We start from the raw sequence: 19363 nt of genomic DNA on the forward strand, positions 1-19363 counted from the left end.
TGGAAAAATTGGAAAGAGTCCAGCGGAGGGCAACAAAAATGATTAGGGGTCTGGAGCACATGACTTATGAGGAGAGGCTGAGAGAACTGGGATTGTTTAGTCTCCAGAAGAGAAGAATGAGGGGGGATTTGATAGCAGCCTTCAACTACCTGAAGGGGGGTTCCAAAGAGGATGGAGCTCGGCTGTTCTCAGTGGTGGCAGATGACAGAACAAGGAGCAATGGTCTCAAGTTGCAGTGGGGGAGGTCCAGGTTGGATATCAGGAAAAACTATTTCACTAGGAGGGTGGTGAAACACTGGAATGCGTTACCTAGGGAGGTGGTGGAGTCTCCTTCCTTGGAGGTTTTTAAGGCCCGGCTTGACAAAGCCCTGGCTGGGATGATTTAGCTGGGAATTGGTCCTGCTTTGAGCAGGGGGTTGGACTAGATGACCTCTTGAGGTCCCTTCCAACTCTGATATTCTATGATTCTATGATTCTATGGAGTTCTGTAGGGCTGGAAGGAACAAAGTAATGACACAAAGCCACAAGCATGGTCCCTCCCTATGGTAGCTGTCTCTCTCCCACACAGACATACGGGCAGATCACTGGGGTAGCTAGGATAGACGCACACATTAGTAATTCACTAGCAGTGTGCCTCGGACCAACTGTGCACTAGTACAAGATTCAAACTCTGTGTTTTGATCCAGGCTGGGGGGGGGACGACATTGCTGGGGTGAACCTGAAAGTCATGAGTAAGGCTGTGAGTTGCTCATGGAGGTCATGGATTCCATGATTTTACATGACCGTCGTGACTTCAGCCCCAGGTGGCAGGGCTTGGGCCGTCAGCCCCGGGTGGCGGGATTGGGCTTCCATGATTTATTGTTTCTTGCCCACATCCTGTCCATTACTTTTACTAAAAATAGCTGTGACAAAATCTTAGCCTTAGTCATGAACTGCTGCTGCTGCTGCAGTGACCCCTGCTGGTCGCCTTGGTTCATGGGCTCATTGCACAGCCTAGGAGAGGATGGTGTCTTGGGAGCAGTCTGGGGTGGGTCTTTGTGAGCAGGAATGTTTCTTGGAGAGAGCCATGTAATGGGAAAATCTGAGAGCCTTTCCTGAGCGCTCAAGGTAAAGTTCCCTGTCTACACTGCACCGATGCACTGGCCAGTTCCTCAGGGACCCTGCTCTGCAGGAGGCAGCAGATCCCGTGCCAGGGCCCATTACATCAAACTGCTGGGAACTAGCCCTGCCTGGGGAGCTTAGATTTATTTACACTTCTTTGGGACAAGCCATCCAGCACTTGAGAGTAATGCGGTCCCCACAGACCCTGCCAACACAACTCATATTTCAAGGTCGGCTGGCTTCCATCTGTGTGGGTGTGCGACTTGGTGTGGGTGTGCATGTCTGCAGGAGTGTGCGGCTGTGTGCGTGCGATGCATGGCTGCCCGTCCGGGTGTGCGTGCACATGGGAGCAGATGGGTGTGTCTCTGGGTGGGGAGATGAGTTTCTGTGTGTACAATGCATGTCGCCATGTGCATGCGTGCAGATCTGTGTGTGTTTGTGTAAGCAGCGTGGGACTGTGTTTGCACATGTGCATTTCAGGGGCGAGGGGTGATGCTCTGTGCACATCTGGATGTGTATCTCTCCCTGGGTTGGTCTGGAGAATCACGAAGCTCAGGGCTGTGCGGCGTGTTAGCGAGGTTTCTCTTCCGGGGGGCTGGCTGCACTCAGTTTGGAAGTGCACGCTTCCCAGCAGCAGCAGCCTTCCCATGGCGTATGTGCCTGGATTACATCACCGAAACTCCTGGTAAGATCTTTCTTTTCTTCTGAGTTGGTATCTGGAAAGGAGGCCAGCTCCTTCCCACCCGATTCCCCAGCCAAGCATAAAACCAGCCCAGCAGCATATTTGTCTCAGGGCTGTGAAAGAGGATAAGGGGGAGGTGGGGAGAAATGTGCTGCAGCATCGGAGGAGTTAAGTGCGGGATCAGCTGTTCTCATGTCATTATGGATTCTCTTCATTTTATACAGAGCTCAGTCTGATGTCTGAATGCACAGGGGACTCCCCCTCCTACTCCACCTCCCGCCCCTTTCTGTTTCACTCCCTCACCCTCTCTCTCCCCTCCCCTCCCTTTCAGCCCCCCTCCTTTGCAGACCATTCATTCAGTGCCAGTGTCTAATGGCACCAAAGTAAATAGCCGAGCATTGTTCCTTCATTGTAAGAGCAGAGGGCAAGGCAAGCGTTCCTCAGATGTATCCTCTCAAATAGCACCACAAGGGGGAGGGGAGGGGACAGAGGAGGAGGAAAAGCACCGAGTGGGAGAGAGAGAGAGAGAAAGGAAAAAAGAGAATAAGCAGAGTGGATAGAAGAGGACGAAACTGACTGCAAGCAGCTCCACGGCTACCTGTCAACACATGCTGTGCTCCATGGCTAGCTCGGGCTGCCTCCTTGTCTCCAACTCAGGCATGCTTCCTCACTCTCTCCCCTGCCCTCCAGCTTTCCTCTACCTCCAGCAGGTAAGTGACCCCTTCTTGGGCTTTTGCTGTGACGCTTGCACGTGCTCTCTGGCCAGCTAAAGGTCAGAGCTGAACCTCTTCCTCCCACCCCCTGATTGGCCATTTCCAGCTCATCCACACCAGGGTTGGCACCTGGGCAGTTTTGTTGCTTGGTTGGGAGTGTCATTGTTTGGTTCTCTAGTTATTCTGTTGAGGTTTCTGCTCCATGCCGGGGTTCTGTGCCTGACCAGGGGCTGAGCTGCTGGCACAGTGCGAAATGCAGAGTCCAGCACTTTCGCTTCCTCGCAGCTGCTATTCAGCATCAGCAATGAGGAGAAATCATTTACACTCAACTTTTAGAAATACAGGATCCACATAGTGTGGATGACATACAGGAGAAGCGGGGAAAGAGAGAAATCTATTACACACACGTGCCGTACACATATATGTGTGATTGAGAGACACATTAACTATAAATCAGGGTGTTTCCGATGTTCATACAGAGGCTCACATGTGAATCTCAGTAGGTCTAGTTTATTCAGGAGAATGCCAGGAATTTGGGCAGCTCCTGATGCCATCTCTCAGAGCTGGAGAATTCCCCTGTGCATTAGTTAGTTCCTTAACCTCTCGCTGGGGTTTCCTGTGTCTCGGTTCTGTTCTCAGATTGTCTGTTGGTCCTGGTGCTACGAGTTCCCCCCTGGTGATCCCTGGGAACCGCTGCTCGGCAGAGGAAGTGTTCTCTTTGCTGCGTCGGAAACCCTGTGTCCCAGCCAGGCTAACCATTCCATTTGTGCTTTGAGTAGTTAAATTCATAACATCCTATCTGCCCTCTCTGCATGGCCTGCGCATCTCACCTGCAAGCTGGCACCTGAGGGCCGGGGGTTCCATTTGTTGGGCTTAAGCTCTTGTATGGGGAGGTTGCATTTGTTTCATTTCTTTAAAAAATTGTAAAGACTTTAAAACTCTTGGTCTGAGTTGGCTCGGAACCAAAATGTGTCCAGGCTAGAGAGTGGAGCAGCATTAGAGCCTGGCTTCTAATTCCAGCATTCATTAGAAAGGGGGAATTCTGAAAAACGTGGGGTTACTGCTGGTTAAACAAGCATACATGCTTCAGCCAAAGCTCTGAGCTGTGACTGTGTGCGCATGCTAGAAAGCCATGAGGGGCCAAGCGACAGGAGCTGCTCTACAGACTGGACAGCGCCTTCCTGAAGAGAGGGGCTTAGGGAAAGCCTGAGGGGCTTTGTATTTAAATCTCAACCTTTCCTTCCTCGTTCAGGAGACTCCATGGGGCTTCCTGCTCTGCTCTGCAGGTGTGAAGCTTGGGCATTTGGCATCAAGCAAAAAATGTCCCAAAATTCCCACTGGTCACTGGAGAGCTTTGTTGAATGTCTGGGGGCAGCACATTGGGGAATTCTCAGGCTTTGAACCTGCAGCCGGTTTAGGGGCCATGGGAGGTTTTAGTTTCTAAATGTAATCCCTTTTTTCCTCGCTCCCTTTCATGAAAGGCACTGCTGCTTTCACTCATATTTTATAGCAGTGTAGTCTGCGAACCTCTACGCTGGGCTGCCTGTGCTGAGCTGAGCTGCCCGGAGACTGGTGTGGCTATCGCCGTCCATCACATGTGCAGGGTGCACTGGAAGCAGGGGGTTTGGGCAGGGTGAATTTGCTGCCTGGCAGTGACTGATGAGCGCACAGAAGTGAAATGTAGGGTGTGGGAGAAGGAGAGGCTTTCATCTCATTTGCGGCTCTGTCACACTCCCTCTCATTCACTCCCAGTGAGTTCTTGCTCCTTTCATCACCCTGTTTGTTTGCCTTGGGATTCTCTCTCTTTGCTCTCCCAGAAACCTCTTGCTCTTTGGCAGCAGTTTGGAAATGTTGGTCAGAAAGGAGGGTTTGGCGTTGATATTTTACCCAAATAGTGAGATACAGGCCCAAATCTCTTTCCTCTTCACTTGTGTTTGGCTGTTGTGAGAGTCTGTGTTCAGGATTGGGGATGGACTCTTTGGTAAACTTAGCAACAAGAAGCCAGGCAAAGAGACATCAAAAATAGCACAAGAAGCATGTGAAAAGGGACCAAAGAGCCAGAGGTCACCTCAGTACCATTCGTAGCACATACTTGGGGCCATAGTAATGGATCTACTGTATATGGCACATTGTGGTTACTGACCATAGAGTAGTTCATTTATTGTGCATCACTAGTTTATTTCTGAAATTCACTATGGATTTTACATGTGAATTTCATCAGTAAACCTATGAACAAAGCACACTTACTTACCATAATACTACTAGCTACCAGTGTATATGCCATCCATAGCCATGGAACTATGCTTTACGGGGCAGACTGGACATATTTCACCTGCATATAACCCCAAAACAATGGAATTAATTTAGCTCAAACTTCTTTTTCTTTTTTAAATGTATCTTTGCATAAAGGCTAGACATGAAAAGTGAAGATAACTTAGAAATTGATAATGTTTCTGTGATAGATCTAACATATTTATACGTGCGTATATATATGTACACATATGTGTATAGCTCATAGTGTATGTGTGTAAAGAGAGAGAGAGAGAGAAGATATATGGGACTTTAGGACTTACTTGATTTTGAAGATGCTCCACAGTTCTGAAAATCAGAGTCATTGTGCATATGGGTGTGACTATTCCTAGAGGGTTGGTATTGCGCATGGATCATTAAGGTGTGTGTTATCTATACACAGACAGAGATGCAGATACCATAAACATGTCTGTCATATCACATGAGTCATTTTAACTAAGCCCTACATTCCTTGCTTAAATCCCTAGGAATGGGACATACACTCTATCAACCAGACAACTACTCTATATTTGGTATAAAGAAGCCCTACTGCGCATCTCTGGCTTCTTAGCACCAATGTTTTTTCTAGTGCTAACATTACATGGGACAGCCACAAAATGAAGTTGTCTGCAAAACTTTTATTAATCAAACGCCAGGGAAAATCCAGCTGCAGTTTGGTCTTTGGTGTTTGTGAATAGCTCATCAAAGGCAGCTGCATGCTTCTTGTGGTTTGCTCAGATCAGCTCCTCGGGAGCAGCTGTGCTGCCCTTCCTCATTCCCAGCAGCTGGTAGCCTTGTTACACAGCTCTCTGCATGGTGCAAATCCATCTGATGCACTGCGTGGAACAATCACCAGCCACACTTCCCCAGGTTGGGATTGCAGCAAGGTGGGGTTTTCAGGATCAAGTTGGGAGAAGAGGGGCTGATAGAGTGCATGCTGGGGGCCCTGTTTGACTGCAGGAACCAGAATAGCTGGACACAGGGCTGAGGAGTTCTCCCAGAGCAGGCAGCATGAGGAAAGGTAGGAGCAAGAGTTCCAGTGAGGCTGTGTTATAAGAATTTGTTCAGTGGGAACCTGAGCGCTGAAGGGAGAGAGACTGATTGTTCTACCAAGTTACACAGAGGAGTCGGTCACTGTCAAAAAGTGTCTTAAATATCATGACAAAAGAACACTTAACAGTCATGCAGGGAACAGCCATCTCGCTGGCCTCACGGTCACCATTAGAAAGCTCTGGAAATCTGGGCTCAGGGCATGTGCAGTAAGCTGGCTGGAGAGGTTAAAGGGAGTTAATTGACAGAAGGGCTAAACCAACTGCTGAATAACCCCCAGGGATTGTTTAAGCATTAGAAGGCACCTCCCTTTTTAAAAGCGACCTGACTCTGTGCCTCCCAGTGCATTCTCACACTGGGTGTCAGCTCAGCGTGGTCACTGGAGCAGCTATTGCTACAGGGTGTTTGAAAACCCTATCCTAGAGGAAAAAAGAACAGGAGGACTTGTGACACCTTAGAGACTAACACATTTATTAGAGCATAAGGTTTCGTGGGCTACAGCCCACTTCTTCGGATGCTGTCAGGTTAAAAATCTCGTCTTCTTAGAGAGCAGGTGTTCCATTGTTACTAGCCACATCTTAGCCACTAGATAGTTTCTTGTTAAATCTCATTGCCTTTCCAGCCTTTGTGCCGTTTGTTTGCTGCTTCTATTTGACTTAGCTTTGCAAACCAACCGCTGACTCTGGTCGTACTTTCTGGTTCCCAGCCCTAGCCGATGCTGCAGTGCTTGGGCTCCAGACACCGCGGGGGAAAGTTCAAGCCAAAGAAAATATGTTAATTTTAAAAAATATTATTAAAATATTTACATTGATTTTAGCATTTATAAAACAAGTTTCCCCCCAGCAATGACATTTTCGGCCTCTGCTGCCTGGCAATATCCCTGTCATAGGTGTACTTGTATTTTAATACTGTGGTGCTGGGTGACCAGATTAGATTTCGTAACTCCGGGACTCTTTCCGGTATTCTAGTTGATCAGTGGAGGGATATGTTTTAACAAAGCAGAAAGGGTAATTGTGATAGCAAACTCAGCATGCCCACCCAGACTCTTGCCACACACCACCTGCCCACTCCCCTCCCCACCCCCCCCAGATCTCGATGCTAAAAACAGAAGGTGCAGTATAAAAACAAACTATTCATCAAATTGCTTGGCCGCAGTGTTGGTTCTGGGGGTGGAGCGGGCCGCAGTGTTTGGTTTGGCGGTGCTAACTGAGCAGCTGTCCCAGTCCGGCACAGAAGTGCGTAGCCTGTTGGTTTGGGTGGGGTCTCAAACTCAGCACATTTGTCTCCTCCAGGGGGATTACCAAAACCACAGGGACATTGAGGCTTCCTAGTTAATTCTGCTATGAGGGGTCTGTGAATCCTCCTGCTTCCTCCCACCCCCAATTCCTGCTGACAGCTGTAAATGGGATTCTGGTGATTTAGCACACAGGGCTTGTTGAGCTTTACGGATCTTTGGCCAAACAAATAACTGCTCCCTATCCAGGCCAAGCTGCACAGAACTGCTCCATCCGCAAGGCCAGCAGGAGACTCTGCAGGGAGAAGGAGAGGGACCAGAGATGCGCCTCCCCTCTGGGTCAGAACGGCCTGCAGTGCAAGAACACCTGACAGGGCCCCAAGTAGCTATATCAACTCAGGAGAGGAACCCGGGCGTCACTGCTCAGGGTGCAGCTGCAGCCAAAAAGCAAACGAGACGTTCAGATGCCCAAGGAATGGGATGGAGCAATCCGGGAAATATCCTAATGCCCTTCCGTAACTCAGTGGTGCAGCCTCATCTGGATACTGTGTGTAGTGCTGGCAGCCCTTCCCAGAAAGGACAATGCAGAGGGCTCAGAGAAGGGAGATGAGAATAGTCAATTCGGATTGTTCCCCTTTAGAAAGGAGATGAATACAGAGGGACATGATGAAAGTGTATAGGTGGAGGACTGGTCTAGAGAGGGGGATCGGGAGCTGCTGCTCTCCCAGTCTCATGACACAAGACCAAGGGGACAGTCAGTGATGGGGAAGGTGGCTGATTCAAAGCTGATAAAAGGAAATACTTTTTCCATAACACAGTTAGGCTATGGAACTCTCTGCCACAGGATGTTGTTGAGGCCAGCAATTTAGCAAGATTCAGTGTGGGATTGGACAGTGATATGGATATCCTGGATATCTGGAGTTAGCATAGCTAATGCTGAAAGTCTTGGAAGGAATATTAAAGCTCAAGGTTCAGCCAATCTCTAACAGGGGTTAAGAAGAGACTTCCCTGTGTGCAGGTTTCACCACCTCTGCTACTGTGGGGTTTCTTGCCTTTCCTCAGGTGTGCGGTGCTGGTCATTGTCCAAGACAGGCTCCTGGGCTAGATGGGCCAGCTCTGCCCCAGAATGGCCAGGCAAGTGTTCTGAGGAACTGGAACTGTGTGCATGCTCATGAATAATAACAACTCTTAGCACATCTCTAGCCTGGGGTCTAGATGTGAACTTGTGTGTGAAGAGCAGTGTGCGTATACGTGTACTTGGGCATGGGGACGTGTACCCAGGAGGTGGCTGTGTAGATGAACACAGATGTGTATGTGCATAGGAAGTTTGTCTGAGGCAGGTCTGTGCATAAGACTGTATGCAAATGTGTGTACATGCAAATGGGTGAGTACACAGATCAGGGATGGGCATGTGCAGGCAGAGCTGAACGTGGCTAAGTGCATAGTGGGTCTGTGATGCTAATGGAGGGGCAAGACACATGAGTGACCTGGACTCCAGGAAGGAAGGGTGTCCCAGCTGGGACCATGAACATGTCTTGCTGCCATTCCAGCATGTTCGTGTTTAGTAAAGCCTGCCAGAGATTACTGACATGTTGGGGAGCAAGTGAAGAGTCACATGCCTTGTTGAGCATGTCAAGAGAACGGCTCTGGGAGATCACAGGCGGCACCTGCACCACCCAGCCAGAATGGTGAGGTCTGCGGCAGGGCTTGGAGACCATGGCCACTCAAGCAGAGTGAGCGGGAGATGGGAAGAGGTGGCAGCAAGGGACCTGAAATGTCCCTTGAGGTGTTTGAGGCCTTGGAGGTCTCTGAGCACCTAGAGTGTGGCTGAGGCTGTATCTTCATTGTAGAGCTCACTGGAGTTGTCTGCACTTGAGTTAAGTGCTCTCAAGTTCACCTAGCGAGAGCAACCACACAGCAAGATTATCCTGACCGGTTGGATTACTGCTCGGAATGATTGTGTTAGCCGCCAGTTTGAGCTGGAGCCTAGACAGCTCGAGGTAAAAGCACCCCCCCCCCCCCGCACCAAGGGGCTTGTGTGTGGACAGGGCTTGAGCTTGGGCAACACTCAAGTTAACTCCAGTTAACACATAGCCACAGACAGAGGTGGATTTGTAGTAAAACACAGGGTGCCCTGGCACGGGGGCCCCCCAACAACAGGAGGCCCCAGGGCTGGGCAGCTGCGGGGCAGAAGCTTGGTTCTGCCAGCTCCCGGGGCTCCTGCTTCAGGCTCTGCAGCCACCGGCAGCCAAGCTCCCCCTCCCCCGCCTCTTCCCGGCCTCCTCCCCCGAGTGTGCCGGGTTCCCGCCCCTCCCAGCGCTTTCCCCGCCCCCAAACAGCTGTTTGCTAGTGCTCAGGTTGCTCCAGGAGGGAGGGGGAGGAGCGGGGCCACAGCGCACTCGGGGGAGGAGGCGGAGAAGAGGTGGGGGCGGGGCCTTGGGGAAGAGGGTGGAATTGGGGCAGGGCAGAGCAAAGGCAGGGCCCCCACACTCCCCCTACACATACCCCCCCCGGCCCCCTGCAGTGAGCCATTCAGGGCAGAGGGCTGGGGGGGGACGGGGCTGGGAGCACCCCCACGACCCCAGCCCACACCTCCTGACCTGACTCCTGCACTCCCCTCACACGCCCCTAGCCCCCTGCCCTCCCTGACTCCTAAACCCCCCCACATCCCAACCTGCACCCCTCGCACCAAATGGGAGCTGCCCCAGGTAAGAGCTCCACACCCTAACCTCCTGCCCCAGCCCTGAGCCCCCTCCCTTACCCTAACTCCTGGCCAGACCCTGCACCCCAACCCCCAGCCTGCTCCTGCATCTTAACTTCCTCCCAGACCCTGCACCCCCAGCCCTGAGCCCCGTCCTGCACCCTAAGTCCTGGCCAGACTCTGCACCCCAACGTTTTTTTACATTTTTTTTTAATAAAGCGCTCTTATCCAAAGCACTTTACAATAGTTAGCTAACGATACAAACAATGTTTGGAAAGGTCATTAAGTGGTCTGCCAAGATCCTCAGCGATTTTCAAGTGGTTTCTGAAAAAATAAGTTAGACTACAAAACCAATCAAGGTACCTCACTTTATTTTCATTTGATTACTTATAGGAGAAGGATGAAGAAAAAAAGAATGAAAAATGGGGGCATGGGGGCGATAAGGGAGAATGTTCTTTTTCTTGGCTGGGTCCCAAGGGACCCCAAAAATGAAGCTGAGCACAGGGGCACACTAACCCTAAATCCACCACCGGCCCCAGAAAAGCAGGAGCACCAGGCGCAGTAGGCAGGAGGGGTTGCATTAAAGCCTGCTGTAGGTGTTTATTTCTGAGGCTGACTGCAGGGGGGTGGGAGGCATTTCCTAAAGCCCATTCCGAGACCCTGCCCACCGCAGACCTGCATGTTCTTTGCCTCTCTGGTAGCTTCCAGGCTGGTGCATCTGGCTCCCGGAGATCCCCTTCCAGCTCAGAGCCAGGGCCTGGCAACCCAAAGGGCCTTTCGCTCTGTCGGAGCGGCACATACATTACAAATTGGGTTTGCACAGAATCAGCAGGATTCACTCCAGGCCTTTGTGTAAGCAGCGCTGCTGAAATGCGATCCCTGGCACCAAGAACCTATTAACTAGAGTGAGGCAAGTGCAGGAATGAGAGCCAGCCTGAGGAAGGCGTTCACAGAGACGGTATCAGGATGCTCTGACAGCCCCACCAGGGCCAGGCTGATGCTGCAAGAGCTTTTGCTTTTAGAGCCTGACTTACGTGTTTAGTTTTTACACAGTAGAAGGCCCGGGTGGTGCAGATGGAGAGGCCTGGGGACCCAACCTGTCCGCTAGCATTGCCGAGCGCCACTGCCTGATGGTTCCTCCACATCCCTGAGGCAGCCTTCAGGATATTCCTGTTTCCTGTTGAACCTGAGGCGTGGAGATGCTGAGCCGCAGCCGTCGTCCTTCCAGCAATCCAGAGATTCCTTTGGAAGCCCCCACATGATGCTCCTTCAGATGTCCCTCTGGAGCCCTGAGGCCTCCCATCCTCACTGGCCTCAGGAGTAAATGAAAGAGAAATAGGGATGGAGCCCAGGCTGCCTCCTCTGGTTGTGTAGAACGCCAAGCCCTATGGCCCAGGGCTGGAGCCTGGCTTGGATTCCAAGGGCGAGTCCAGTGCCTGGATTGGGGCCTGCCCTTTTTGCCCTGGGGAGCTCAGGCCTTGGAGCCCGTTCCTGCCCTGCTGCTGGCCCCTCATTCTCATGCCTCACTAATGGAAGACAATCACCTCAAGCCTCTGGCGAGGTCCTGAGAGGGTGAGAGGAAGAGGGTCCCCAAGAGCCACATAGAGCTCCTGGCAGCTGTGGTTCCATAACAGATTTCCCCTAGCAGGCTCCCATCCCGCTGCCCGACTGCCCTCCCACAGCCCTGGGATCCCACAGGAGGCTCACTGCAGGGTTTGATTAGTGGTGTTTCTTTCTCCCCGCTGGAGGCTCGTCAGTGGACGGGGTGGGGAGCGGGCCTGGCTACTCCATCTCCCCCTTGCTGAAGTGCTGGGCTTGCAGCACTTTGTCATGATTTTCCTCTCGTCTGCGAGCAGCGATCCGTCACTGCTCACATTACCCAAGTAGAAAATGACACATAAACTGACATGATTACGGCTGTTTCTCAGCGCCGTGCAACATCTGTTTCCTTTATTGCGTGGTGGAAGGTGGGCAGGGGCTGGGGATTGCCTGGTTACTCTGCAACCCAGCAAAGATGGTGTGACTGCAGTCGGGGGTAGCTGTGACTCTGCCCACAGCTGGGGATTGGCTGCCCTAGGCAAACTGAGCAATTCACCCTACCCAGGCCCTTGCTACCCGTTCCAGGGGCACTTCCTGCCCCTAGGGAAACTGCCTGCTTTGTAAATACAGTACCACAGCCGTGCGGGTCTGTGTGTGACACTGTGTGAGAGGCTGGGGGCACATTTGCGGGGTGACAGGACTGCGAGTGTGAGGCTTTGTGTGAGCCTCTGTAGCCCTGGCCTTGGGGATGTGAGCCCTGCAGGGGAATGAGGGTGAAGTTCTCAAGGGCGGCGCTTATCCCCCCCAGGGACCCAGGGCCCTCCTCCAGCCCCCTCAGCCACACAAACCCAAGCCCCTGCCCCACTTGCGGTGAGGAGAGTGAAACCTGAGTCACTCCAAAGAATATCTGCCCAACCAGTGCAGCCCTGCGCTCCCCCGGAGCTCTAACCAACATTGGTTAGACCAGAATCAGGGAGGGGCCTCGGTGGGGCCAGTGGAAAGAATTGAACCCCAGTCAGCAAAGAAGCCCAGCTCCACTCCGTCTCTAGTCTAGGGCATGGCTGCTCCACTCCCACTGCTGCCGCCCTCCTGCTCTTCTGTCCAGCTGTGAGCGGCAGGAGGTGGGGGGGAGGGGCTGTTGGCACCCCATGAATCTCCCCTGGCTGGCTGTCATTTACTGAAGGGGCTGAAGAGTCTTCGGTAGTTTGTCCTTCTCCATCTATCACCAGCTGCTCCGCTACTTTCAGGCACCAATAAATTCTGGGTTTACTGACAGGCCTTTCGTTCATCTCCTGGCCCCCCACCCCTCTGGCTGCAGAGCTCTGGCTGCTGGTTGGGAGTGTGCAGGCTGCTTCCAGACACGGCGGTGGCCTCACTAATATAGCTCCCAGCTGCTGGGCTGACCAGGGGATGCCAGGGATGGGTGACAGGAGGCCTCCAGTCAGAGGGTTAATTCAGAATATACAGGCAAAGAACCCTTGCAGGGAGATCCCCATGCTGGAGCAGGAAGCCACCATCATCTTCTGTTGGGGGGCGTCACTGCATACGGCTCGGAGAGGAGGAGCCACCTTTGTGTTGATGGATTCGCAGTGGGCAGGGAGGTGGTCGGCTGGAGCATCAGGGATGTGGGAATTGCTGCTCTTCCGCTGTGCTGCTGACGTGCTCGCTTCTCCATCCGGCTCAGGTTGGGGGAGAGCTCTTCCCCACCCGCCCATCACTTGTTCACTCATTCCCCTGAACCTGAGGACTGACCTACAGGTTGAGTTGACTTGGGTTGGTTTCCTGCCCTACAGACTCCCTCACTGTGTGAGTCCATGTCTCAGCAAGAGAGGCCAAGCCCTTGCATCCCTCAGCCTGAAGCGCTGGGCTCGCATTGCACCCCGCTCCAGTCCAGGAAGGTTTCAAACCCGATACCAGTAAATCAGTCCAACGTCTGTGTATAGAACTGAGAGGAGCTGGGAGCTCAGGACAATGGGAAAGGGCATAGTCGGCATCTCTCCCAGCCAGGGTATGGGGAACCCTGGATTCTGGCTGTACACGTGGCTGGCTGGTCTGAGCAAGCCTGGGGCTGCTTTAAGGGGCTTGGCAGGCAGGTCCCTTCAGACATGATACCCCCTCTTGGTTTCTCTCTGCCACTGTCAGGGCCGGCTTTATGACCCGCAGGGCCAGATTCCAATACCAGGAGGCAGTCCGGGGCTTCAGTGGCACTTCACGGCAGGGGGTCCGCTCTGGGTCTTCCGCGGCACCGAAGGACCCCCCGCCGCCAAAATGCCACCGAAGACTCCTGGAGCGGGGCCCGATTCCAGGGAATCGGGTGAATCGGCTTAAAGCCGGCCCTGGCCGTGGTGTCTGTATTGCACTGTATTAAACCAAAAATGGGAAGGAGCAGGCGATGGTGGCAGTTCATTTGGGATCTGCATTGTATGGGGAGCTCTTAATTAAAGCTAGTTAGGCTAATTAACTTGCAAATGAGAAACTTGCCTTTTTCTTGTTTAAAAAATAGCAAGACAAATATTTAAACTAATTATTTTGTATCTGATGCCATGCCAGTGGCCTCTGCACTGCCACCAGCAGGTCCCTTTCTGCCAGCAGGGATTCCCCCCTGTTCCTACTGGCTTTCTCTACCCCACAGCTTGGGCAAAGGATCTCTGGAGAGTGATAATAAGCATCAGTGAATAGATATGACTGCGTGTGTGGTTGTGTCTGACTGCAGCTGTGGCTGGAATTGTGCTTCAGTGTGAGTCTGACTGTTAGTGAGCTTGTATGTTGGTGATTGTGACTGTGGGGTTGTTTCTGGTTGCAGGGATGCATTAGCAATTTGAATTGTGTATAGTTGTGACTGTCCCCACAGTCTCTTCAACTTGTCCCCCAGTTACACCCACTGGTCCCTGCTACAGTAGGCAGGAATGTGGCTCTCTGAGCTCATTTATGTCACCTTCACCTCTTGCCATGACCCACGGACCATGCACAGGCCTGGAGGCTAGACGGGGGATGGGGGTGTTACCTGCATGCTTGAGGGTGCCCTCCTTAGCATGCCTGACTTGGGGAACATCTGCTCTGTCAGGACATGTGCCAAAGCTGAGGGGTCTCTCCCTCCACCCAGCCTCTTTCAGCCTCAGGAGCAAGGACACAGAGAGTGTGGCCTGCCTGGCCCCTCCCTGCTCACCTGTGTCTGGCTGCTGCCGCTGTAATTTGATCACATTAACAGAGTGAATTGGCCAGCTCCGACCTCAGCACTTTCAGAGCCCGCTCTCCCCGAACCCCACGCCTTTCCCTTCATAAATCCTGACATGGAAGAATCCCTGACGCTGACACCTTCTCGCTACTTATTGATCACCTCTCCATTCCAATCAGAGCTGCCATGGTGATGAATCGGAGCTGCTGCTCTGGGAGCCATAGTCCTGCACCTCCCCTCACTGCTGACACGCTGGAAAGTTTGGGAGCCTGGGAAGGAAATGGACCAAGCCCCCCAGAGCCAGGAGCCTCGGGCCTCACGAGCTGGCTCCTGGCTGGGGATCCTGGCTCCACCGAGCTCAGCTGTGTTGCAGAGAGCATCCTTCCCGAATGGCTGTGGCTGCTGGTTCCCCCAGTGGTGCTCTTGGAATGGTCCCTGCAACCAGGGCCGGCTCCAGGCACCAGCATTCCAAGCAGGTGCTTGGAGCAGCAATCTGCAAGGGGCGGCAGTCCGTGTGTTTTTGCCCCCAAGCAGCGCGCCGAATTGCCTCCGTGGACGGTGGGGGCAGTCCGTGTGCCGTTACGGCGGCACACACGTTTCTGCGACGGCGGCAATTCAGCGGCAGCTTCTATGTTCAGCTGTCCGTGGCGGCAATTCGGCAGCTTCCGGCTGAAGACAGAAGCTGCCGCCGAATTGCCACCACCGCGGAAACGCGCGTGCCGCCCTAACAGCACACGGACTGCCCCCGCCGTCCGCGGCGGCAATTCGGCGCGCTGCTTGGGGCGGCAAAAACAGTAGAGCCGGCCTTGCCTGCAACATTTACCCTCTGCTCCCAAGAGAGCCCCATTTGAATCTAGCCCTTCTCACCCCGCAGTCACTTCACATGGGCTGGCAATGCCCTAATCCTGGTTCCTGAGAACCCTGCAGCCAGGGCAGAATGTGGGCACCCCCGGGCCAGAGGGGACTGGATAAAGCAGTGACCGAAGGACAGGATGGAAGGAAACTGCCCCCTTATGTAAAACAGTGTGAAATCCCCTCCTCAGCCCTGCATTGGGCTCCAGGACCCACCAGTCTCTGTTGTTTTTTTCAACCTCTCTTCCCCACACACTCCTTGTCCCTGTGATTCTCTCTCATTCACGCTGTCTCTGCAACAGCCCGAGGGCTTTGTTAGCACAACTCAGTTCAAATGTCTGATTAGTCTTTAGGAGATCGAGGGGTCAATTTTCCACAGCTCCTTCCTCTCCATTTAACTAATTTAACTGCGCGATTGTTGCAAATTTCATTTTATTATAGCCCTGCTTCTCAATCCAATTGAATTACCAAAATCTCATTTTCTCAGAAGTGCTGAATATGTAATTAGAGGAAAAATTATGCTCCTGACTGCCTATTAGGGTGGTTTGTGTATGAGAGAGCTTGTCTGTGCGTGATTACATACGTGCATATGGTAGCTTGCGTGTGAGCATGCATGTAGTAACCTGTGCGTGTGTGTATGTGTGTGTGCGCATTTTCACATGCATTTACAGTGTAGTGATTACAAAATGGAAATCACTTTAACACACAGATCAGAAATTAATATGTGTGGAGCTCTACACTAAAGGGAAATTCAAGTCCGTTCCAACCCTCCTTTGTACTTGGTACCCAGAGGTAACACCAGCTTCTACCAAACACATGCAGCAGGAGCTGAGGTTAGAAGTGGAAATGAACAGCCCAATACATTGTCCTTTTTCTTTACAGGATTTATATGGGAAAGACTCTTGCTGATGCTGAAAGCTTCCTCCCAGCAGTGCCTCATCCACTGAGACTCTCAGCCCATGTGAATGCAAACACTGCATGACATTCTGCTCTCCTTTGCACCAGGGTATCCCCAGGGCTATTCCAAGGGAGCTAGTGACTGGATTCACAGCACTGGCACTGAAAGCAGAATTTGGCCCCTCCAGCTGCAACCTGACTGTTCAGAGCCATGGGAGCACACTGGCAATCTTTGGGAATTTGCTTTTTTTTAAATCACCATCCAGTGGAGACAAGAAGCAGCTTGTTTCTCCCAAGTGCCCTTCCCCTCTCTCGGCCTGGGGAAGCACTGGGGACAGGATTTCAGCCTGCCTCTGCACTTGGCTTCCATTCCCTGGGATAGGATGCGGACATCTCCACCTTGCACCTCACCCAGAGCTTCCCACGCTTGCTGCTGGGAGCCCTGCCCTCAAGGAAAAATATACCCTCCCTGTCACAAACACAGCTGAACCTCACTAATAACTGGGAGCCCCAATGTGATGAGCGAACAAAGGGGAAGTCCACCTCTGTGCTGGGCAGGGCCTGGGCACCAGTCCAGGTCTGTGCACTTTCTGAACCACATGGGGCAAAAGCGAGGCCTAAGTCATGGGCTGGCCCCTCTGCAAGGAGTGGACAAGTGAACACACACTCTAAAGCAGGGGTCGGCAACCTTTCAGAAGTGCTGTGCCGAGTCTTCATTTATTCACTCTCATTTAAGGTTTTGCGTGCCAGTCATACATTTGAACGTTTTTAGAAGGTCTCTTTCTATAAGTCTATAATATAGAACTAAACTATTGTATGTAAAGTAAATAAGGTTTTTAAAATGTTTAAGAAGCTTCATTTAAAATTAAATTAAAATGCAGAGCCCTCCGGCCCGGTGGCCAGGACCGGGCAGCGTGAGTGCCACTGAGAATCAGCTCGTGTGCCGCCTTCGGCACGTGTGCCATAGGTTGCCTACCCCTGTCTAAAGCAAGGTTTGGACAACACAAAACAGACCCGATTCCCTTCTTTGGCCTGTTGCTGGTTAGCTTGAATGGTTTATTGAGGCTCCATCATAGCAGATGCTAGCAACTGGTCCCAAATGCAGCCTGTACAGAAACGAGCTCTTAGTACAATGCGACCGCCCTAGCGCAGCTGCTCTTCAGGGGCTGAGTCATTGTGCAAGGGCTGGCGAGGCAGGGATGAGCCTGGGTGCTGTGTATTTGTGAAAGGTGCCAGCCCCTGCAGATAAAACAATGGGCTCTTTCCTCTGATCTGTGCACAGCAGTCCAGGAGCAACCTGCTCATCTCTCTTACTCGGTCTTTTCATAGAGGACTCTGCCAGAGCAGAAGAGCTATTGTGTCAGTGGGTCTCGGGAGTCGAGTCCTAGTTCTAATAGCCCAGCTAGCCAGTCCATTCCCTCGGTTCCCCAAGAGGAAGTAGTGTCTGAGTGGAGAAATGTAGCTCGGGAGATTCCCAGGGCTGGAACAGCAGGGGAATTGCACATCAGGACTGAGTGACACTGGCAGAGCTGGGGGAGTGGGGAACCCAGAACAGAAATAATGCCCATGGGATGTTGGGGTTTCGGGGCATCGGCAGAGCTCTGTACATGCACGCGAGAAGGGGGGTGGGACAGAGCGCAGGCGCTAACTTGCCAGGTCCCTGGGCAGTTGAGGCTAGTTCCTCTGTTTTAGGAACTTGCCCTGCCCTGTCTGCTGTCGCCTGTCACTGGTGTTTGCTGTGTCCCAGCCCCTCCTTTGGGCTGTCTCTTGTCGCATTGCCAGCTCTTTGCAGCAGGACGGGAACATGTCTGGGTGTGTGCACATGCAGAGCAATCAGACCCCAGCTCAGAGGACAGGAAAGGGCATGCTGGGGCCCTCTTTCATCTGAGGGTGAAATGCTGCCCCAGTTCAGGCAGTGGGGTACCATGGTGGCAGGTATCTACTCTAGGGGGCCAATTCAACCCTCCCAGCAAATTGCTCCGTTGTCTGACCAACCTAACTGTATGTTCGAGTGAGCACTTGCCATTGGCCGGGTGGCGCTCTGGGGGAGGTGCAGAGGACCTGTGGGTGGGAGGGTACATGGGCTGTGTGTGTATGGGGGGCTGGGGACAGGCTGTGGGTGTATGGGGGCAAGAGGACAGGCTGTGGGTGTATGGGGACAAGGGGACAGGGTTTGTGTGTATTGGGGTGGGGGACAGGCCATGGGTGTATGGGGGCTGGGGAGCAGGCCGTGGGTGTATGGGGGCAAGAGGACAGGGTCTGTGTGTATTGGGGTGGGGGACAGGCTGTGGGTGTATGGGGAGCTGGGGAGCAGGCCGTGGGTGTATGGGGGCAAGGGGACAGGCCGTGGTTGTATGAGGGCAGGGGACAGGCTGGGGGGGGCTATAGGGGGAAGGTGCATGGACTGTGTGTATGGGGGGTGGAGGACAGGCTCTGTGGGTGGGTGGCAGGCTGGGGTGTCTGTATGGAGCAGGATTGGGGGAGGCTGTGTGTGTTGGGGGGTTGAGTGCCCGTGCCCTTTGGGAATTTGAATGCAACGCTCTGTTAAACTCTTGTGCCCAGTGCAGAGCACTGGGTGTTTCTCATGCACCAGGAGCGAGTGCGCGGCCGCCTCAGCCCCTCGCTGAGGCTGCCCTGTCACTTGCAATAAGCAGCGGTGCCTGGAGAAGCACCAGACTGAGCCCCTCCTGCCGGAGGTACCAGAGCTCCCTAATCCCGAGCATTAGCTCCGCACTCTTCAGGCTGCAACCTCCCCCTCACCCCGGTACTCTCATTTATCACTCAAGTGTTCTGCCTTGAGGGCTGCTCTTGGCTATCCACTGCCCCCAGAGCGCACAGCCAGCCAGGACATTCCAGTCCTCCCCTTCCTGCCATGGCGTGAAATAGCCTGGGCACACGTGAGTGTGCACACTCCTGGGCACATGTGTGTGCACTTAGGCTGTTGTGCGGGGGAGCTGTGATCCATGGCAGGCTGTCATGGAGGTGGGGGAGGGGAGCTGTGATTGGTGGCAGGTTGGGGGGGGCGTGATCCATGGCAGGCTGTCATAGAATCACAGAATATCAGGGTTGGAAGAGACCTCAGGAGGTATCTAGTCCAACCCCCTGCTCAAAGCAGGACCAATCCCCAACT

The 19363-nt window shown here is 53.0% G+C and overlaps 1 protein-coding gene across 8 annotated transcripts in view; it reads left to right on the top strand.

The window, feature by feature from the left end:
• Positions 1 to 19363, top strand: part of RBFOX3 (RNA binding fox-1 homolog 3) — a 338241-nt gene that overhangs the window by 276239 nt on the left and 42639 nt on the right. For 2 of the 8 annotated variants that reach the window (XM_034790146.1, XM_034790147.1), the window contains exon 1: positions 2389 to 2493. The exons of 3 other annotated variants lie outside the window; for them this stretch is intronic. In XM_034790146.1, the coding sequence (XP_034646037.1) occupies positions 2392 to 2493 (102 nt within the window). In that variant the 5' untranslated portion in view covers positions 2389 to 2391. Of the gene's footprint in view, positions 1 to 2388; positions 2494 to 19363 lie in introns of those variants that run through there. 3 more of the 8 variants (XM_034790150.1, XM_034790148.1, XM_034790149.1) reach the window with 3 other exon arrangements.

This window comes from Trachemys scripta, chromosome 14, assembly GCF_013100865.1.
Source record: "Trachemys scripta elegans isolate TJP31775 chromosome 14, CAS_Tse_1.0, whole genome shotgun sequence".
Lineage (NCBI taxonomy): Eukaryota > Metazoa > Chordata > Testudines > Emydidae > Trachemys > Trachemys scripta.